The sequence below is a fragment of the Heterocephalus glaber genome, unplaced genomic scaffold, assembly GCF_053883595.1.
Source record: "Heterocephalus glaber isolate CG9 unplaced genomic scaffold, H.glaber_assembly_v1.0 deba00001461, whole genome shotgun sequence".
NCBI lineage: Eukaryota > Metazoa > Chordata > Mammalia > Rodentia > Bathyergidae > Heterocephalus > Heterocephalus glaber.
The window spans coordinates 1509747-1533591 of NW_028258308.1; the positions used below are offsets into that span (position 1 = coordinate 1509747).

General features: G+C 35.6%; 1 protein-coding gene across 1 annotated transcript in view; it reads right to left on the reverse strand.

Moving 5' to 3' along the window:
- Nucleotides 1-21948, reverse strand: part of LOC147826706 (SAFB-like transcription modulator) — a 31578-nt gene extending 9630 nt beyond the window's left edge. The window contains exon 1 of the mRNA XM_087216993.1: nucleotides 21612-21948. Within this exon, the coding sequence (XP_087073119.1) occupies nucleotides 21612-21622 (11 nt within the window). The 5' untranslated portion in view covers nucleotides 21623-21948. The remainder of the gene's footprint in view (nucleotides 1-21611) is intronic.
- Between the last annotated feature and the right edge of the window lie 1897 nt (nucleotides 21949-23845).

Consider the following 23845-nt stretch of genomic DNA (forward strand, 5'->3'; position numbering starts at 1 on the left):
CATGCTCCTACAAGGGAGTATAGCCTCACCACGGGCCCAAAAGCAATGCGTGAAACTTCTCATATTTTCAACAAAATCATCCTTTCTTCTTTTTAATTTTATTACTTGATATATTTTGTTACAGTAAAAGAAAGTCGAAAGTAGCTTTTTAATGAATATTTTTCACTTTTCTACAAGCATAGTGGTAGAGCAAAATCTGTTTCTTCATGACTCTGTGCGATTTTGAGAAATAGCGATGGATTATGAATATACAAACTAAAAGTCCTCAAAGGTCCAATGACAGTCACATAGTATACCAACCTCTTGGGATATAAGAGGAAAAAAAGAACACATGGTATTTTGGTTTAGATCTTAAATGTACTCTAAAAGCTCAAGTGTTGAAGGCCTGGTCCCCTGTTGATGGGACTACTGGGGTGTGGTGGAATATTTTGGAGATGAGGCTTCATTGGTCACTGGGGGCAGAGCTTTGAAGAATCTCTCTCTCTCTCTCTCTCTCTCTCTCTCTCTCTCTCTCTCCTCTCTCCTCTCCCTCTCCCTCTCGCTCTCCTTCCTCCTTCTTCCTCTCTACTGCTCTCCCCATCACCTTTCTCCCTCTCCTTCTCTCCCTCTTCCTTTCCTCTGTCTCTCTCTCTTCCCACCTTGGCTGCCATGAGGTGAGCACCTTTCTACCACCACACCCTCCCACCATGATATTTCTACCTTCCTATAGTGTAGTCCTAAAACAATGGAGCCAGCTCACCAGACTAAAACCTGTGAAATTATGAGCCAAAATAAGCCTTTCCTCTTTTCAGTTGTTTTCCTCAGATGTTTGAGCACAGCAACCAAAAGCTAACTAACATACATGGCTTCTGCTCTTAAGGGACTTTTAGCCTACACCAGCCAGTGGGACATGTCATTCAATAGCACTTTCACTTTTCCTCAGCCAAAGCTATTTGTTTTTCAAATTATTTATAAGTTTAATAGTTACCCAGAAGAGCTATTATTTAAAAGTTCTAGTAACTTAACTATGTGAATAAAATTTGGAAAATTGATGTGGGCATTTTAAAATTTTATCTATCATTTGCATCTCTCGAATGACCAGTGATATTGAATATTTCTTCATATGTTTATTTACTATTTCTACTTCTTTGTCTGAGAAATGTCTGCTTATTTCAGATGCCCATTTTTGGATTGGGTATTTAAATTTGGGAGGTCTGATTTTTCAAAGTTCTTTATATATTCCAGATAGTAGAGCTTTGTCTGAGTTACAGCTGGTAAAAAATTTTTTCCCACATTGTAGGTTGTCTCTTCACTCTGCTGGTGGTTTCTGTTCCTGTGCAGAAGCATTTTAATAAGAAGAGATCCCACTTGTTGATTCTTTGTACTAGTTCACGGGCAACTAAGGTTTTGTTCATGAAATCTTTTCCTACGACAATGTCTTCAAGAGTTCTACCTAACTTCTCTTCCAGCTGGATTAATGTTTCTGTTTTAATATTTAGATCTTTAATCCATTTTGATTAGTTTAGTGCATGGTGAGAGATATAGGTCTAGTTTTAATCTTTGGCAAGTTGAAACACAATTTTTCCAGCACCATTTATTAAAGAGCCTATCTTTCCTCCAGTGAGGGTGTTTGGCTCCTTTGTTAAAGGTATAAATCTCCAATGGTAAATGTCATTATATTGTATACCTAAAGTGTACCAATAAAATTAATAAAATTTTTTATCTATCATAGTAAGGGGATGATATATTGCATAAAATGTAATACTGACTTTGAAGTTCAGATTGGCACGTCATCAATTTTAGAACTTCCACTTATAAGTTATATTTCCTAGGGCAGTATTTATTTTTAAGCTTAAATTTTTCCATTTGTAATATAAGGATACAAATATAATTCTTTTACATTTAAAATTCTATTCCTTTTTATTTCATAATACAGTTTAGTTTTCATTGTCTATGCACTGGATCAATCTGACCACATTTTTGTCCACTTTATCAGTATTTGAAAAACTATCCACTGTTTTCTTAATCTTTTTATCACATATTTTAAAACTTCTATCCATATCTATTTTTACTATTTCATTCAATCTAGATTCCATGAGTTTTTTTCTGTATATCTTTTTCTAATTTCTGAAGGTTTAATATTATACTTAAATTTTCATATATTCTTTTTCTAACATAAATTTTAAAAATTGTATATATTGTCTCAGTATTTTAGCTGATCTCAACTAATATATCTACTTTCCTCTTTGCACTACCAATTATTTTGAACTGATTTAAAATGTGACACTTGTACATTCTTTTGAATAATCTTTTTTGAGTTTATTTTTAATGTAATTAGAAACTTGTCATGGAATAGGATCTACAGCTTTGTCTTGACCATCTTCCTTTAGAATCTGATACAAGTCTCAAACCCCACATATCCATATCAAAATGTACTAAATGTTTAAATTCTCACTCTCTGCAAAATGCTGTACTGCACTTTCCCCTGTGGTATCTTGTTAAAAATAATATTACCTTTGATGTTGACACACTAGCTCTCTAGTTTTCTGTTTTTCATTTCTTTGACCTCCCCACATCCAAATAACTACCAGATCTCTTGACTTGTATTAGTTAATCTCATGTAAATTCTGTCCAAGTTTTAGCTTCAGGCTTTATCTAAAAGCTTCCATGTTGTCTAACTCTAATCTTAGTGTCATATTCATAAGATATGAAGTTAGTTAATTTTTCTAAAATAAAAATTGATTATGTCAGTGGCATTCTTAAAATTCTTTAATGGATTAGGAAAATTTTTTTACAATGACAACACAAAACTCTGGGATCTGCCAGTCTATGGTGAGTGTCATATTTGTGAAAAAGTTTAGCTGACCCTCCATGCTTTTCTATTCCTCAAATCAGTGATTATTCTCTATGACACAAGTCTTATGACTATGAAGTAACTTTGAGGGTTTCAACTATTGGCTGGAGAACTCTGTCACATATTATTTAATCATAATTTACTGGATTCACATCGTCCTCTTGGTTGGTCACGCAGCAAGGAATAATGAAACTTAAGTGTCACAGTCTTACTTTTCATTTCAAATGATGAAGTAGTTCTTTAGACTTATGATTTAAGATATAATGATTCAATTTAAAAAAGCTTTTATACTAATTCAAAGTAATTGAAGTAAAAATGCTTTCCATTTTCTAAATAAAAATCAATGATTAGACTGCTCATATAAAATAGTTCAATTATTTATTTGGGAAAAAAACTTTGCAAATATATTTTCATATTCATAGTTTCCCTATTATTATGTGTTTTCCTTTGTCTTTTTTAGCTTGAATAAAAATTGTTTGGTTAGACTTATTCTAAACTATGACAATAATTCATGTGATTATCAACAACTGTCTTTTTGTTTTGAATAATACATAGATTTCTCATAAAGCATGATTTTACATACCAAAGAGTTGAAAAAACATCATATTAGTTATTTAATACTTTTATTCTCTTAGATTAAAACATTCAAATATATATTTTTAAAACCAGAGTGAGAATTCAAAGGCATTTCTTTTTTGGAGATTTCAAACCACACATAAAGTCTTGGAGCATATACTGTATTGTCTTCTCTCTGATACTGAGTAAAAATATGTGAAAGATTGCTTACTACAGAGACATTCTTTTTAAGCATGTTTTTAAGTTTAATTTTATATTTTTGATGAAGGAATATAATGTTATTACCAGAAATAAAGGATAATTTTTGGAATATTTAATTCTAATTTTAGCTTTTTATAATTAGTGTTTAATTTTAGAGAAAAGGATCACACACATATTAACCATAACTGCCTACTGATGAAAAGATTAGAGGTCAGACTACTACAATAGTAGAAAGAAAATTGTATTTCTGGCTTCTGAGTTTCCACTGATGTCTCTTATATTAGTCAAATTATAACTTCATAGTATATCTAATCTAATGTTCTACTTGATGCATATATTCTCTTTACATCTTTTCTAAAATTTAATCTTCTATGCTGCACATGTGTAATTTTGGTGATGCTCCAATTTTAACCATATTTGTCCATATGACATCGACTGAAAAGTACTTTTCAAATTAATTATAAATGCACCCTGTGGTCAAATTTATTCTTTGGTTCTAATTTCATTCATTTTTTTTTTCTATGAAGTTGACAAGTCTTATTCTACATCACAGAAATTCAAAAACTATTAAAAATGTACAATTTCTTCCATGATCCTTTTTTCCTATCTAGCTTCAATCATATCAGTTATGTTACATGTAAAGCATTTTTAATTTCGTTGGAGATGCAACTTGTTCTTTTTTATGCACTTTACGTCAACAAAGACACTCTTCTAAGAATAACACCTAAAAAAAAAGTTATAACACCTATTTAAGAATATGACTCTTAATATAAGCTTTACTCCATAAAGATTAAAGTTTAAAAACAATTTTCTCTTCTTGTATCATGTTTTTTAAAAAAAGGAATACACCCTTCCTCCTAGTCCAGACTAGTTATACTCTAACTTTCTTTTTCACTCATTTTTATTTATTTTAATGGACTTTTCCCTCATCTGTGGTTCTTAAAGGTTCCATTTGTAAATTGGCTTAATATAATTTAGATTGCCATGGTAGAGAATTACTTGAATCATTCCAAATTAAAGCACTGGAAAAAATAGAAACTGTAGTTATTTTAGTTGCTCTACCTAACAATTAAAAGTAATCATCACATTTTTTTTTTTAGTTTTTAAGCTCCTCTGTCTGTATGTATTTGAGTTTCTGTCCTGTTAAAATCAAAAAGGATAAAAATGTATTGCTTCTAATTATTATAAAGGTTTAATACAACAAAAATGGCTTGATGTAAAATGTTTATAGCTATTTTCCTTGCTTCAGTGTGTTTCTTTAAATGCTTCAAAAGGTTTTCAAGTAACTTGTTTTTTACTAGACATCAGTGGTGCTTTATTTATCAGTAGAGATGTTCAAGAAGAAATGGAATGTTTGTCAGTCATGTTGTTGAAATTTCTGTACCGAGTTACAGAGAAAGTAGAACTTGGGCAGATCTTTGAAATTTAGGTGGAGCTCTTCTCACTTTCTAGTTCCATTCTGCAGTCACAACTTTACCTGGAATTCTTTATACTATATTACAAAATAACTTAGTGTGGATTGGAAATGGAAAAGTTTACAGCTGTTGAAAATAAAAACAAATTTGAAGATTTGAATTTTAGTTTTGTTTTCCACATCTTGAACTAATTTACAGGAAGTAAATGCAATCTTTCGCTTAGATTTGCATATAACATAGATTAATATAGACATTTGTATTTTTCTTCCCCTGATTATAATTATGTTTCTTAATGTAAGTTGTTACTCTTCATTAATGAAATAACTATATCCATAAAAGTAGGTCAAAATCTTATGAGAAGATATAAAAGAAGATATAAAAATGGTAATAAGCATGTGGCATGATGCTCCATATTATCTACCTTCAGGAAAATGCAAATTAAGACAACAATGAGATATTACACTATACCTCTTAGAATGGCCAAATCCAGAATGCTGTTAACACCACATGCTGAAGACTTTGTAGAGCAAAAAGGAATCTCATTTATTCTTGGTGGAAATGAAAAATGGTACAGCCACTTTCAAAGGTGAATTTGTTGGTTTCTTACAAAGTGTAATATATTTTGCTCCTTAGCATTTCCCCAAAGGAGATAAAAACTAATGTCTACATGGAACCTGTACATTGATATCTATAGTAGCTTTATTCACAACTACTGAATCTTAGAAACAAAGTATCTTCTAGTAAGTGAATGGATAAATGAAAGGCAATGAAATCTTATTTATCAAACACAGACACACACACACACACACACACACACACACACAAGCTCTATGCTCAGGCCATGAAAAAGCATAGAAGATACTTAAATGTGTGCTAATAGGTGAAAGTAGTTAATCTGAACAGGTGACATACTGTTTGCTTCCAATTATATGGTTTTCTGAGAAAGGAAAAAGTATGAGGATAATAAATAGAGCAACAGTTGTCAGAGTTGGAACGAGGGAAACACAGAGCATATGGAAAACAGAGCTTTTAGGGCACAGAAAATACTCTATAAAATATAATGATGGCTTATGTCATTATAAACTTGTCCAAACTCATATGCTATACAAGTACAGGAGTGAATCCTAATGCAAACTGTACATTTTGAGTGATAAGGATGTGTCGAAGTAGGCCCATCAATATAAAAATTCACCACTCTCAGGAAGGCAAACAGGGAGAATATATGTGTGTGTGTGTGTATGTGCGTGTGTGTGTGTGTGTGTGTGTGTGTGTGTGTGTGTAAGGAGAGAGTATATGTGGGATCTTCTCAGTTTTCTGCTTTTAAAAATATTAAGTTGAAAGAAAAGACAATTTAAAAAATATTTTTAAAGAATATCACATCAGCTGAGTGTATTGATGCGCATTGTTATCCTAGCATTCTGAGGTGGAGGCAGAATGATAGCAAGTTCCAGGCCAGTGTGGGTTACATAGTGAGATCCTATTTCAAAAACAAAAAGAACCACAAAATGAATTATTTAAAAGATATCAGGTATGTTGTAGAGTTGTAAAGTTTATTGAAATAAATTGATTAAGTGGCATTGGGCTGGGTGTACTTGTGCATACCTGCAATCTCAGTACTTAGGAAACTGAGGCAAGAGGATCACAGTGAGTTCCAGGCCAGCCTGGGCCACATAGCCAGATGCTGAATCAGCAAAACAAGGAGAGGATTCAATATGGCTGAACAGAAGAGGAGCCATATTAGAGGTATTCAGAGAAAATCAAATAAAATCACAGTGGCTAACTGGAACCTCCAGAAACAACAAGGTTAGGGATGGGCAGTGAGGTTGAGGGTGGCAAGTGGAACAAACAACCCCCCCTACCCTATGACCAGTGTAAGGGAGGGACTTGGACTGCAGATGACAGAGTGTGGTATGGGAGATAGAAGGCTGTGCAAGGTCCAGGAGGGGCCAACTATACACAGGACTGGGAGCAGCCTCTGGCTGTCTCTGTTTGAGGGAACCATAGCAGCTGGGAGAGCAGTGCAGAGATAAACAGGGGAAAGAGACATGGCCGGGCCGTCCAGAAAGCTGCTCACTAAAGACAAGCCCTAGTCCCCAAATCCAGAGGCCAAAATCAGCCCCACATCCAGTACTAATCCTACTGTAGACTTTGTGGGGTTACCCAGGAAAGATGTGGGCTCTGACTTGGACACTACTGCAGAACTGTGGGCACAGGGAAATTTTTCCCCCTTTTTTCTCTCTCAATTTATTAGTTTGTTTTATTTTCCTGTCAGTTTTTTGGGTGTGTGTGTGATTATTTAGCTTTTTACTTTTATTGTTTATTTTGTTTTGCCCATCTTGTGTCTCTCTTTCCTCAATTGTCTTTCTTGGATTTTAAATATTTTTATGAATTTTTATGAATGAACATTGTTGCTAATCTTTCTGGTTTGCTTTGATATGTTTTCTGCTTGATTCTTTCTCTCCTGTTCTTTTCTCCACTTTCCCAAAATTTAGATGATCATCCTCTGACCTCCAGCCTTGCTTCTACTATATTTCTCTTCAGTTATCACTCAGTTTTGTCACCTAGCCCTCTTAAATTCCCCATTCTCCACAGGGTAAAATCACTCTACCAAGGGGAAATACACTGCATACAAATTCCTGGCTTATGTTGGAAATTGTTATGTAACCATGTTTCTATGGTTAAAGTTACCAAATTAGCAGTTACCACAGCTTGTCAGTTTCTAGGTAGTGGTTGATGATATTGTTATTGTTAATTATACTGTTTTAGCCAGGAAGCCATACCTATAGTAATCAGTTGTTCACCCTTGTATGACCACACTGATTGTCTGGGCTCAAAATCATCACCGTAGTCTAGTACCAAAGGACTGGGAGCTGAGGGAAATAGATAACAACTTGTCATCCCTATTGAGAAGGTAGGATCTTAGGACAGACACAAAGACCAAGAGCCAGCTACACCTAGAAGACATCTCTGAGGAATAGCCACTTCCCAGGAAAGACTCAATACTAGTGATAAAGCTACTTAACATAAAATTGGAGATCCATAGCAAAAGAAACTCAAAAAATTTCATAAACACGTAGAAATTGAACAACACACTTCTGAATAAGCAATGGGTCACAGAGGAAATTAAAGAAGAAATCAGACAGTTCCTTCAATTAAATGGCAATGACCATACAACATATCGGAATCTATGGGATGCAATGAAAGCAGTCTTATGAGGGAAATTCATAGCAGTGAATATGCATATTAGGAAAACAGAACGAGCCCAATTAAACAACCTGATGCTGAACCTCAAGCTTCTAGAAAAAGAAGAGCAGGACAACCCCAAAGCTCATACAAGGGAGGAAATTATAAAGATCAGAGGAGAAATCAATGCAATGGAGACTAAGAGAATGATACAAAAAATCAATGAAGCCAAGACTTGGTTCTTCAAAAGAATCAGCAAAATTGACAAACCTTTAGCCAACCTTGTCAGAAAAAGGAAAAAAAGGCCCAAATCCATGCAATTAGGAATGAAAAGGGTGAAATGACAACAGACCCAGCAGAAATCCAGAGGATCATCAATACCTATTTCCATAACCTATATGCCAATCACATGGACAACACAGAAGAAATGGACAGATTTCTAGATACATATGAATTACCAAAGTTGAATGAAGAAGACCTAAAAATTCTGAACAACCCAATATCAACCAATGAAATTGAAAATGTAATTAAAAACTTATCAACTAAGAAAAGCCCAGGCCCTGATGGCTTCACTGCTGAATTCTACAAGACATTTAGAGAGGAACTGCTGCCACTACTGTTTAAACTCTTCAATGAAATTGAAAGGGAAGCAATACTCCCAAATCCATTCCTGGAAGCAAGCATCACCTTGATCCCCAAAACAGAGAAAGACCCAACTGAAAAGGAGAACTATAGGCCAATCTCACTAATGAGCATAGATGCAAAAATTCTTAATAAGATATTGGCAAATAGAAAGTAGAAGATCATCAAGAAGATCCTACACCCTGATCAAGTGGGATTCATCCCAGGGATGCAGGGATGGTTCAATATAGGAAAATCAATCAATGTAATACACTATATCAATAGAGCCAAGGACAAAAACCATATGATTATCTCCATAGATGCAGAAAAAGCATTTGACAAAATCCAACATGCATTTATGATGAAAACCCTACAAAAAATTAGAATAGATGGTCTCTACCTCAAACTGATAGAAGCCATCTATGAAAAACCAACAGCCAATATCATACTAAATGGTCAAAAACTGAAATCCTTCATACTAAAATCAGGAACAAGGCAAGGATGTCCACGATCACCACTCTTGTTCAATATAGTTCTGGAAACATCAGCCACGGCAATTAGAAAAGAGAAAGAAATAAAAGGAATAAAGATAGGAAATGAAGAAGTCAAATTGTCATTCTTTGCAGATGACATGATACTCTATATAGAAGACCCCAAGAACTCCATCAAAAGTCTTCTAGACTTAATAACCAAATTCAGTCAAGTAGCTGGTTACAAGGTCAACACACAAAAATCAATAGCTTTCCTCTACACCAATGACAGACTCACTGAGAGAGAAATAGGGCAAATAATTCCTTTCACAATAGCATCCAAAAAACTGAAATACCTAGGAATCATCCTAACAAAAGAAATCAAAGACCTCTTCTCTGAAAACTATGGCACTCTGAAAAGAGAGATGGAAGATGATATCAGAAAATGGACAGACACCCCCTGCTCCTGGGTAGGAAGGATTAATATAGTGAAAATGGCCACACTTCCAAAACTGCTATATAGATTTAATGCAATTCCAATTGAGATCCCAGCAGCATACTTCATAGACCTCAAGAAAACAATCCAAAAATTCATTTGGAGCAAGAAGAGACCCAGAATAGCAAAAGCAATTCTAGGTAACAGAGACAGGGCAGGGGGTATCACAATCCCCAACCTGCATCTATACTACAAAGCTACTGTGATAAAAACAGCAATGGTACTGGCAAAGAAACAGACTTGAGGACCAGTGGAACAGATTAGAAGATGCAGAAACAATGCTAGACACATTCAGCCATCTCATCTTCGATAAAGGAGCCAAACACCCTCACTGGAGGAACAATAGCCTCTTTAATAAATGGTGCTGGAAAAATTGGGGTTCAACTTGCCAAAGATTAAAACTAGTCCTATGTCTCTCACCATGCACTAAATTAAAATCAAAATGCAATAAAGATCTAAATATTAAAATAGAAACTCTGTACCAGTTGGAACTGAGGTTAGGTAGAACTCTTGAAGACATCAGTGTAGGAAAAGATTTTATGAATGAAACCTCAGTTGCCCGTGAACTAGCACAAACAATCAACAAATGGGATCTCTTCTTATTAAAAGGCTTCTGCACAGCAAGAGAAACCACCAGTAGTGTGAAGAGACAACCCACAATGTGGGAAAAAATCTTCACCTGCTCTTCCTCAAAGGTCTACTATCTCAAATCTACAAAGAACTTAAAAAGATCAGACCTCCCAAATTTAAAGACCCAATCCAAAAATGGTCATCTGAAATGAACAGGCATTTCTCAGACAAAGAAGTAGAAATAGCAAATAAATCCATGAAAAAATGTTCAACATCACTGGTCATTCAAGAGATGCAAATGAAAACAACGCTGAGATTCCTCTTCACTTCAGAAAAAATGGCTGTTATCATGAAATCAACCAATAACAAATGCTCTCAGGGCTGTGGGGAAAGAGGAACCCTGCTCCACTGCTGGTGGGAGTGTAGACTGGTGCAAGCACTGTGGAAATCAGTATGGAGATACCTCAAAGAACTAGGACTGGAAGTCCCATTTGACCCCACTATTCCACTGCTGGGGATCTTCCCCAAAGAATTAAAAGAATCATACCACAGTGATATAATGTGCACCCATGTTCATAGCAGCACAGTTTGTGATGGCTAAAACTTGGAAACAGCCCAAATCCCCATCAACTGGAGACTGGATAAAGAAAATGTTGGGGTTTTTTTATAAATGGAGTAGTACTCAGCCATAAAAAATGAGAAATTAGAGACATTTATAGCTAAGTGGATGCACATTGAGGTGATACTCTTAAGTGAAATAAATAGGACACACATGTATAAATACCAAATAGTTTCTCTGGTGTGAGAAACTGAAAGTGTAAATAAGGACTAAATGTATAATAGGTCATGTGAAATAGGAAGAAAAGGGGCAAAGGGGAAGGAAGTGAGAGGGCTAGGGGAAAGGATAGAAGGGAATGGGATTAATAGGAGAAAATGGAAAAACAGGAACAAAATCTTTGTAAATAGGGAGGACTGGAGGGGTTGAAGGGAGGGCTGGGCAAGGGTGAGAAATAAGAACCAAGAGAGACTATGTAAAGTTGCAAATTTCCAATGATGAATGTCATTATATTGTATACCTAAAATGTACCAATGATTAGAATGAATAATCGATAATGTAAAATAGGAAGAAAAGATCCAAAGGAGTAGGGGTATTGGGAGGGGCAGGGGAAAGGAAAGAAGGGAAAGGAAAAAAATGATGTGAAAAGAAAAAAATGGAAATAAAGTCTTTGTAAATAGGGAAGGGTGGAGGGCATGAAGGGAGGGCTAGGAATGGGGAAAAAATAAGAACCAAGATGCATTATGTAAAGGTACAATTCCCAATGAGGAAAAAAAAAAAGAAATAACAAACTTGCTGAACGAGAAATTAGGGAAACAATGCCTTTCACAATAGCATCCAAAATAATGAAACACCTCAGAATCAATCTAACAAAGGATGTAAAAGATCTTTACATTGAAAACTACAGCATTGTGAAAAAGGTGATCAAATAGGATACCAGAAAATGGAACAGTATTACTTGCTCATGAGTAGGAAGAACCCACAGAGAAAAAATGGCCATACTGCCAAAATTGTTACACAGATGTAATGCAATCTTAATTAAAATACCAATAGCGTACCTCAAAGAGATAGAGAAAACACTGCTAAAATTCATTTGGAACCAGAAAAGACCTAGAACAGCAAAAATAATTCTGGGCAATAAAGGCAAGGCAAGGCAAGTGCATCAAAATCGCTGACTTGAAATTTTATTCCAGAGCTACAGTGAGAAAAACAGCATGGTACTGGCAACCCCCCCCCCCCAAAAAAAAAACAGAGCAAAACAAAAACCCAACTACACAAAGATGAGTGGAACAGAACCGAAGATACAGAAACAACTCCAAACACACTCAGCCACATTGTCTTCTACAATGGGGCCAAACACCTCACTGGAAGAAAGATAACCTGTTTAATAAATGGTGCTGGAAAAACTTGCCTTCTATATGCTGAATCCTAAAACTAGGCCTATGTCTCTCACCAGGCACTGAACTTCAATCAAAATGGGTCAAAGATCTAAACATTAAAACAGAAACAGTAAATCTGCTGCAAAAGAGAATAGGTGGAACTTTTGAAGACATAGGTGTAGGCAAAGACTTTATGAACAAAACCCTGATTACATGGGAAATATTACAGAGAATCAACAATTGTAATTCCATCTTATTAAAGCGCTTTTGCACAGCAAAAGAGATCACTAACAGAGTAAAGAGACAACCAAGATTGGGAATAATTTTTGCCAGACCCAGCTATTCCCCTGCTGGGTATCTTCCTCAAAGAATTAAAAGAATCATACCACAGTGATATATGTGCACCCATGTTCATAGCAGCACAATTCATGATTGCTAAAACTTGAAAGCAAACCAATTGCCCATCAACTGGAGACTGGATAAAGAACATATAGTTTTATAAAAAAAAAATAAAATGGAGTATTCCTTAGCCATAAACAATAAGAAACTAGAGATATTTATAGCTCTAGTTTTTAAAGGATGCACATTGAGGCAATACTCAAGTTAAATAAATAGGACACACATGTGTAAATACCAAATAGTTTCTCTAGTGTGGGAAACTGAAAGTGTAAATAAAGACTAAAAGGTATAATAGATAACATGAAATAGGAAGAAAAGATGCAAAGGGGAAGGAGAAGTGGGAAAGGGTAGGGGAAAAGAAAAATCAAATGGAATTAATGTGAGAAAAAGAAAAAATGGAAACAAAGTTTTTGTAAATAGGGAGGGTGGAAGGGTTGAAAGGAGGGCAGGAGAATGGGAAAAAACTAAGAACCAAGATGGATTAGGTAAAGGTGCAAATTTCCAATGATAAATGTCATTATATTGTATACCTTAAATGTAACAATAAAATTAATAAAAAATAATGCTGAAATTCTACCTCACTCCAGAAACATTGACTATTATCAAGAAATCAATCAATAACAAATGCTGGTGTGGTCATGGGCAAAAAGGAACCCTTCTTCACTGTTGGTGGGAGTGTAGACCAGTGCAACCACTATGGAAATTAGTGTGGAGATTCCTCAAAAAATTAGGACTTGAGGGCCAAGATTTAGCTCAGTGGTTCTACTACCTGTCTCACAAGCTCAAAGTCCCGAGTTTGATCCCTGGTACTAAAAGACAAAACAAAACACAAAAATTAGGACTTGAGGTTCCATTTGACCCAACTATTCCTCTACTTGGTATCTTCCCCAAAGAAAAAAAGCATTATACCACAGTGACATATGCAAACCTGTGTTTATAGTGGCACAGGTTTGCAATAGCTAAATCTTGGAAACAACCCAAATGCCCATCAACTGGTGAATGGATAAAGCAAATGTATTTTTTTTTATTACAATAGAGGACTACCCAGCTATAAAGGATATACATGAGACATTTGTAGCTAATTAGACATTTCTAGCTAAATGGATACTCCTGGAGACCATATTCTTAAGTCAAATAAATAGGACACATGTGTAAATAGTGCATTTTTTTCTCTGGTATGAAAAACTGAAAGTGTAAATAAGGACCAAAGTGTATAATAGATACTGTGATACAGTAAGAAAATGTTCAGATGGGAAAAGGCCCAAGGGAGGGGAAGAGAAAAGGAAGGAAGGGAAGAGGAAAAAAATGAGAAAAGGAAGATAAAATGGAAACAAACCTTGTGTAAATAAGAAGGGAAAGGGGGGAGAGAAGGGAGGGGAGGAAAATGGGAAAAAATAATCAAAATATATTATGCACAGGTACAAATTCCATACATGAATATGATCATCATATGTATCTAAATTAAATATTATTTTATGTTTCACTATGCCTTTAACCTAAAAAGAATAATATATAAACATTTCTAAATTTTATTTTATGTGGAGTTATTTAGGTCCCAAAGAAACATATCTAATAAATTATAAATGTTCAATATTTTTAATCTTTAGTGTGCATTGGCAGAATGTTTTGAATGAGACAAAAGTTTGCTGAAGTCAGATTACATTGTTTAGAATATAAGGATGAAGAAGCCAAATTAAATTAAAATACATTAAAGTACAGAAAACACAATTGTCTTACTCAGTTTCCAATCATGAGGACAAGATAGATATCCAATACCTAAAATTTAAAGGAGGAGAGGTTTATTTTGGCTCATATGTTCAGTCCATTTTGGCTGCTACTGAGGCAGAATGGGATGGCAGAGGGGCCTGGTGGAGGAAAATATGCTCAACTTGTGGCAGCCAGGAAGTAGAGAGAGAAGGGAGGAGCCAGGGACAGGAATACACTCCTCCAGGTTGCATTTACAGTGACCTTCCTCTCCCCATACCACACTTTCTAGCAAAGCACTCACCTACTCAGTGCATAAATCCACTGAGGAGTAAGGAGCTCCATGATCCAATCACTTTGTAAACACAGGCCTTTGGGTAACATTTTAGGTCAAAACCAGAACAACAGTACATTTGCCTGTTTTCATCTGCAAAACAATGCTAATGCTCAGAAGAGAAGGTAGAATCATAAAAATTACAGAATCATTTCAACTTATAGAGTCCATGAAACTTTGGAAATACTGATTCAAATTGGCTGAATAACTGCAAAATTTCAAAAATGTACATAATTTTTTAAAAATTTGATTTCTATGACACATAATATTAATAATAGGAATGTATAATTCATAAAAGAAAAAATAAAGAATGTATATGAAATTATTCTGACTTTTCATAACAAATAGAATACTCAATAATAATGGGCCCCTATCAAAATTGTGTGGGAGCCTGTTTAAATCAGTTTTCAATGGTCAAATCTTTTAAAAAATACTGAACAATAATAATACTTACAAAGGATTATAACCATAGATAAGTAAATAAATGTTCAGGAATTGATAAAGAAAAAAAGTTCAAATGGAAAGGGGAACAGTGAAAGAGGAGGGGGAAAGGAAGGAAAGGAATAGGAATAAAAAAATAATGGAAGAAGAAGAATAGAAGCAAAGTTTTGTAAATGGAGAAGGGAAAAAGCATTGAAGGAAAGGGAGAGGAATGGGAAAAAAGAATTAAAATATATTATGTACAGGTAAAACTTCCTTATGATGAATGTGATCATTATGTATACAAAAATGTGCCAAAATAATAAATAAATAAATGTATGTGAAGAAAGAGCTACTCCTTATAGAATTCAAATCAATAGATGAAAATGGAAAATGGAAATATAAAATCAATATTTAGTGAAAACCACACATTAATGTGCTGAAGGAAAGAATTATCAATAGATACTAAAAATTAATGAATAAAAGTATAATAAGTAATAGGCTTATTCCATGGCCTTATATATGATCTCCCAAGAAAATACTTAGTAATTACAATGAAAAACCTCACAGTGAAGAAACCTGTGAGATTGTATCTTAATCAAAAGATCAATGTTCACTGGAAAATATTAATATAACCTACTGCCTGACATTATACACAGAGAATGATACAATAACCTGTATGTGGTATTTTATCCAATTGTACTTTAATTTATTCATGGAAACAGAAAAGAAAACCCACAGCCAAAGAGCACATATCTGTAGCATGTACCTGGTCACTGTTATTCAATCATGTGAAGGCCGTGAAAGAGGAATCTCTTCCTGCTAATAGAATAAAGAGCCATGAAGCTGAATGTAATGTGGGATTTGCACCTGAAAAAGAACTTTAATGAACAACTGGTAGTGTAAAGAAAGTCTGCTGATGCATTTATGTATTTTATCAGTTTTAATTTCCTGATTTTGATAATTGTAATAAGATTTTATGAGATATTACATTTGGCAGAACATGACAAAATGTATGGGATATTTCTTTTATGATCTTAGGGTTTTATTTTCCTATAATCATTTAAAAATGCAAAGATAACACATGAATCAATTTTGAAATCAATTAAATGTGGTAGTTTTTCCTTGGAGATTCTGATATATTTAACTTTTCTTTTTGAAAGGTTATCATTACTAGTTTTATATTTTAAGTTACCTCAAACTTTGTGAATTTATTTTACTCACTGACCCATATGAGACAAGATAGTCAGATATGTTTGAACAACTATTTCTAACAACTTAACTAGGTGCTATGAATGTGATGAAATATGTGTAGTTCGATATTCTAGAAAAGCTTACTAAGAACATACAGGATATTTGTATTTTGAAAGTTAAGTTACAATATGGTACCAAAATGTAGTGTATCAATAGGTATATTGTTGATATACTGAGATGCTGATGGCATACTCTAAAGTAAATTAAGGAAAAGATATTTCAATTGATTTTTGAGAGATGAGGTTGAAATTATTCTAAATGTGACTTTAAGATCATATGGTTTGGAGTATGGAATTTGTTACTCAGATACATTTAGAAAACTGAATAGTCTACTGGAAAAAGAAAGAGTCTTCTTTTGGTAATAACAATGGCAACAAACTCATATATAACTTGTGAAAGTATATTCTGAGAAAATCATTTAATCATCACTATAATGTTATGAGAGATATTTTGTCATTTAATTCACTTTTATAAATGAGAAATAGTCTTTTAAACAGGATGTAAACTGTTGGAGATCACATTGCTAGGCAAAGTGGTGGTGCCAATGTATCTGATCACAGAGGCACATTCCCTAAGGAGAGGTTGCTGCAGTGGACGTTACATCTGTTTCCTGTTCTGATCTGATGAAATGTGTACTGTAGAAAATGAGCCTCTTCAGGAGTATAGAAGTACTTTATGTTGTGAATGCTTTAAAAGTAATCATGCTCCTTTGTCTGAATTAGAGGGTAATCACTGCTCAAGTGTTTGTTGGTCATGGAGGAAAAGCTACCAGACCCTGTTAAAAATGGCCTGAACTTACTTGGAAGCAATCAAACCGAACAAGAGTCTAGTCAGACAAAGTAATCATCTTTTCTGTGTTTGAGGACCTAAAATGAGCTGATGGCTGGACCTGGAATGGGAATGGAAGATTGAAAAGTGGTTGAATAGCTGAGTGAAATTAAAGACCATATCTGAACTTTTTTTATATCCTAATTTCAGGGACATTTTTGGAACAAAGTGTTACAGGAGTCTATAATCAAGGGAAAGATCTTTCAAGTTCAGTTTCAGGCACACTGATTGTGAGACTTACCTTGGAAAGCAAGTTTAGGTGTTAGGTAAACTATATTATGACAAGCGGCTTGGTAGTAGATATAGATATGGTAGCCATCAGTGCATTAAAATATATATATATATATATATATATATATATATATATATATATTAGCAAGCAGAGCACTGCCATTAGCAGTACAAGGTAATGTACATTATCTGATCCCAAACTCCAGGAAGTCCTAGCAATCTGTTTAATGTACCTTTCTTGAAACTTTATGGAAACTCAAAGTGATCCTCCTGCCTCAGCCTCCCGAGTGTTAAGATCACAGGCGTGCACCTCCACTCCCAGCTCCATTGGAGCTGAATGTCTATGAGTCTACGGTCAATGTGCTGCAGCTCCCAGGGCAGAGTAGGAGGCTTCTGGGCCAAGCTACCACCACTCCCAGCACAGAGGAGGTGAGCTGCATGGATGCCAGCAGCACACCACCCCCACCTCCACCCCCATTGAAATGAGAAGACAGGTAAACAAGCCTCAGAACCAGACTTCTAGATCACCTACGGGAACCCCAAAGGGAAATGAGATGGAACACTCTGATACTCAACCACCTGGACTTGCTGAACTGGCAACAAAAGAGGATCTGGAAAAAATGAAATCAGATATAATTTCTCAGATAACAGCACAGATTGTGCCCATTGTACAAAACATGATTAATAAATCTAGAGAAGACACAGATAAAAAATAGAGGAGTGGAGGAACATGATGGAATCCCAACATAGGAAACAAATGGAATCCATAAAACAGATGCAAACAGATTTCCAGGAGATTAAAAACTCCATTGAAAGTCTACACAGCAGAATGAGCCAATGTGAAGACAGAATTTCAGATATAGAAAATAAGATTGCAATTAATGACCAGGAAAAGAAAAATTTCTTTAAAATTGTAAGGGACCATGAGAAATCAATCCATCAGCTGCTAGACTATGCAAAGAAGAATAATATAAGACTGATTAGAGTCAATGCAGAAACAGGAGAAAGTGCAGATAACATAAAAAAAAATGTTCAGAGAAGTGATGGCAGATAACTTCCCAAACAGGAGAAAAGAACTTGACATACAGACAAGTGAGGCATATAGGACTCCAACTAGCCTTGATTTAAAAAAAACCTTACACATAGGTATATAATTGTTAAGATTCTAGAAACCCAACAGAAGAACAAAGTGCTACAAGCAGTTAGAGAAAAGAAAGAAATCACAAATAAACAAAAGCCCATCAGAATCACAGCAGACTTCTCAATGCAAACCCTCAAGGCAAGACGAGCTTGGACTGACTTATTGCAAGTCCTAAAAGAAAACAGCTTCCAACCCAGACTGATGTACCCTGCAAAACTGTCTTTCAAAATTGATGGAGAAAAGATGCTTTCATGGTAAAGAGCACCTTAGGAACTTCATGAATATCAAACCAGCACTCCAAAAAATTTTAGACAATATTCTAGGAACAGGCAATGAGGATCACAACCTAGGAAGCCCAGCAGAATGAATCCAACAAAAAGAAAAAGTCATGACAAAGATAAGTCAATATGTATCAGTTATAACCATCAATGTTAATGGTCTCAACTGACCAAGCAAAAGAAATAGACTGGCAGAATGAGTCAAGAAGCAAGATCCAGGAATATACTGCATACAAGAAACACACTTAATTCAAAAACACTACTACATTTATGAAGGGGTGGATGTTCCTTCTATCCCTATACAGTACCCTGGACTCTGCACTATAAATTCCAGTAGAGAGTCTGTCATTTTTTAGAAAATCATCTTATTACCAGGGCCTAATACAGTGCCTGATTAGTTTTTAGCAAATATTGCTAAATAAGTATTAATTCAAGCCCACTCCTGCTTTGTACCTATTGTGTCCTAACCTTGTCTCTTTATCTCTAATTCCTTCTCCCCTGAAATCCATTTTGAATCCAAACATCCACATAATCATTGAAAACTCTGATTTGCCATTTTATCAATTTGGCCAAAAAAAAAAGTAAGGAAAATTTATCATTTTGAAATGCAGGCTGCAGTTTCCTGATTTGTATATGGAAAAATGTAGCTGAGCTTGGTGGCTCGCACTTGTAATCCCAGGACTCAGGATGTTGAGGCAGGAGGATTACCGTGAGCTCAAGGCCAGCCTGGGCTACATATTGAGACCTTGTCTCAAAAAAAAAGTAGAAAAAGTTAATGATGCAAAAACGAATACCAAAAAGTTAATCTTTTTATTCAAAAATATGACTTAGGACTGGGGAAGTAGTCAGTGGCACCACATTTGCCTTGAAAGTGCAAGGTTGAGTTTGATCCCCAGTATGGAAAAAAAAAATTACTTCATGTCTGGTACAGTGGTAAATGACTGTAGTCACTGCTACTCAGGCCAATGTGGGAGGATTATGTGAGCCCTAGAGTTTAAGAACAGCCTACAGAAAATGGGGAGATCCTGTCTCAGAGAGAAGGAGAGAGAAAGAGAGAGAGAGAGGAAAGATTCAGTATATACCAGGCACTGTGCTATGGCAAAAGAGAGATACCCTGTGGACCTATGTTTTCTGAAGAAAGTTGAGTTATACAATTATTTACAATATTAATAGACATTATAAAAAAAAGAATGGCAGGGTCAATGAGAGACTAGAACAGGAAGACATAATCAAGTGTGAGGTAGGGGAACCATGGAAAGCCTGGCTCATTTCCGATCTTTTAGGACTCAAGTGCTCACTTGCTTGAGCACTTGAGGAAGAATCTCAATGTCCCTAAGCCAGATTCCCATAAGTGCCTTTCCTTTACCACATTTATCTAAGTTGTAATTTTACATTTATTTTCCAGTTATTTGATTAACAACTACGTCCTCCATTAATCTGAAAGCTCCACAAAAGAAGAGACCACATCATTTTTTTGTTTTGTCTTGTTTTTATGATTCATTGTATCCACAACACCAAGGCAAAGATACATGGAGGATGTTCAACAGGACCTGCTATATAAATGGCCCAGAGCAAAGTAAAAAAAACAGGGCTGCTTGTTCAAAAAGTATTAAGGATCTGAAGATTGTGACAATAGAGAATTAAACCAAGCTTGGGGACCTTATAAGCACAGACTTGTGCAATGACATGGGCTATACTTAATCTTAGCCAAAAGGCCCAGAAGCGATGACAAGGGCTGAGTGATGAATGAATAAAAGTTGAGATCTGATGGATGAGTATGAATGAGCCCAAAGACAAGAGAGAAAAATTGAGACAGAAAAAAAAAATACATGCAGAAGTCATACAGGAAAAGGCAATAGAGAACAGAGATTTCAAGAAAGTGAGACAGCTTTTAGCGAGAGAGAATGAGTCAAAGCAGATGAGGATGAAGGCAGAGAGAAGGGCCAGTCCAGGATTCAGGACCTCATTCTACCAGCAAATAAGCTACTGAAGAGTTTAAAGAAGGACAAAGAATGATTCACCCAGCCACTGCCTTCAATGAGAGAACCATGGGTGGAAACCATTTGTTTTTCCTCTTTCTACATTTGTGTTATCCAAATTTTCCTTCCAATAATTGCCAGTCTCACTCAGAGTAAAAGGCAAAAGCTGCACAGTGGCCTACAGTAGTGTGAAAGTCCCTGCATGGAACTGGCCTCCCATGAATGCACCTACTTTTGTCTCTTCACCAACAGTGCCTGCTGTTTCAGTCGCTCCTCAGGGGCCCAGATCACCTTGTATCTGGAACACCCCCAAGCATCCACCCACCTCTCCTTTACCACCTTCCTCATAAAATACCTTCTCTATGAAGCCTTCTTCAGCTATAACTATCTACACACACACACACACATACACACACACACACACACACACACGCCCCCTATCTTTCTCTCTCTTCTTAGGACTTCTACCGTCTTAGATATGAGGATAGCTATTTTTTGTCCCCTTCCTCTCAAGGAATTTTGTCTTGAACAGGGCCTGATATATAAAAGGAACTCAGTAAAGATAAGATGAAAGAATGAATTTTCTATGTAAGCAGTAAGAAGACCTCCATAAACTCAAGATTGCAAGCAGTCACAATTATTCGTGATCACCCACACGAGAAGTCCATGACCTCTTTCTCTTAGGTCTCTCCCTCCTCAAAAAATTGCTCTGTGTAGAGGATGCCAATCCTCCTTGTACTTACCTCATGTTCATTGCTTGCTGAATGAAATACAAGTGTCAGGATAGAGAAATGCTCCTCTGCAGCCTTAGTCAATGATGGTCATGCTTCTGCCAAAGCACTGCGGTTCCAAGAAAAACCCTGGAACTTTGTCAGGGCCTGAGTCACCAACTCACCACACTCATCTTCCTCCAGGAAGTTGGGTCCTTTGGTTTGCAAACCCTACATGTTCTTTCTTGCCATAAGATCTTAAGGGAGAGGAATTGGGAGGTATCTAGTCCACCAAAGAGCACCCTAATTACAAACCAAGGAGGAGAAGTTCATCAGAATGTTTCTTTCTCCTCCCTTGGAAGAGGTCCTATCTTCCTTAGGCAAATAATCTACCTTCTTCCTGGAGATCAGCTTTTTAATGCCTGGGACTCAGGGAGGGGCAGCAGGGATGGAAAAAACCACTCCTGTCCATATTTGCATAACTAAAAAGCCCACTCACCTGTAACTATTTGCAACCCAAAGATCTGTTTCTCTTCCTTAGAAAAAAAATCAAATGGGCCTGGGATTTAGCTCAGTGGTTCCAGCACCTGCCTGGCAAGCACAAGTACTTGAGTTCGATCCCCGGTACCCCCCAAAAAACCCCCCAAAAAACTGCTCCCAATAAATACAGACAAAACTAATGTCATATTAAAAAAAAAAAGAAAGTTTATGTAGCCATGATATGTGGCCGGACAATTGAAAAGACTCCTAAGAATCTAAAGAGAGAACTTATAAAATTTCACAGAGCTTTAAGGAAGGTAAATATACAATGCAGCAGAAAGGAAAACAAATGCAGTTAATTGTAGACATATCTGCAGATTTGTAGGTGCACATCTCAGGTCTCTAGTGGTTCATTTTTTTTTTTTTAAGATAATTATGAGTTACTTTGGACTCAGGGTGAGAACAGCATACATTGACTAAGTAGTTCCTTTCACTGATATGCTTTCACCTTAAAAGCTGTGTTTCTTTCCTTCCCTCTTCTATCCAATATGTCCTCCCTGAACAATCTGATCCCTCTATGGCCACATTAGCTTGGCTCCCCTTCCCTGAATAGTCTTAATACACCCTCAGAGAACACCTGCTAGATACCTGTGAAATCTTCCAGCTGAACACCACTTCAGAACTCTCTGGTCATACTGAATCCTCAGCTATCCCCTGTGCAGTGTGCTCTTTGATCATACCTTTGTTGTCAATCACAAAATTTGGAACCTGAAAGTGTGGCCTGTGCTTCATTGAAGCTTTATTGGAGACCTATTCACTATGTTAGTGGTGTACTCCTACTCTTTCTATAAGTGAGTATGTGTTCATTACTTTGAAATCTGTGTTTGTAGTGACCATCATTTTTTTCCACCACTCCTGCTCCACTGATTTAACCCTCTGCTCCTGCTGTCTTATGAGTGATTTGCTTGCTGCTCCCAGCACATGTTTTCAGGGAGGTTTTCCTGTCACAAGATTTCATTTAAGATGTCATTCAAGTTTGCTTGCTTGTTTGCTTTAATTTTGCTGTCCTGTCTGTTTTTATCTGGTGTTCAGTAGAAGGGGAAAAAGCTGGAAAATAGAACTTCTGTATTCTCCTGGCTAAGAGTGCACCCTCAGTTGAGTAAATTTGATACATGTTGTCCTAGGAAGTTACACATTTCACAGAAGTGTTCTAGTCTATTCTACAGCATGGTGCATCAAAAACAATTCTGCATCATTAAAATATAATCTATAGTTATTTTTGATTTCAGAAGGCCTTTATTTTTAATTATATCAATTTGGGTTTAAATAAACTATGCTTTAAGTGAACATAAGAGTCTTGAGGCAAATCAAAGAACTTCATTTGTCCATACATGATGGAGAAAATGCACTTATGTGTGCATGCATTCATGTACACTCACTTATTGGTATACAGTGTTTATGTTTATCATATATATGCACATATGAATGATAGTAAAGCAAGCTTGGGCAGGATGTTCCAAATCAGTAGTCCATATATAAAGTTATTTTTACCATTTTTTTCAAATATAAAGTATTAAATAGAGGCATAAAAATATAAATGTAATGTGTATGACATATATATACACAAATGTAATAAACAATTATATATAAAATTACATTAAATATATAAATTAACAACTTTTATTTAAAGAGTGAAGATACACTCTAGCATTGCTAATAGGCTGACCTCATATTTACTAGATGTTATGGACATTAAGAGCATAGATGTACTTTGAAAGTTGTATTTT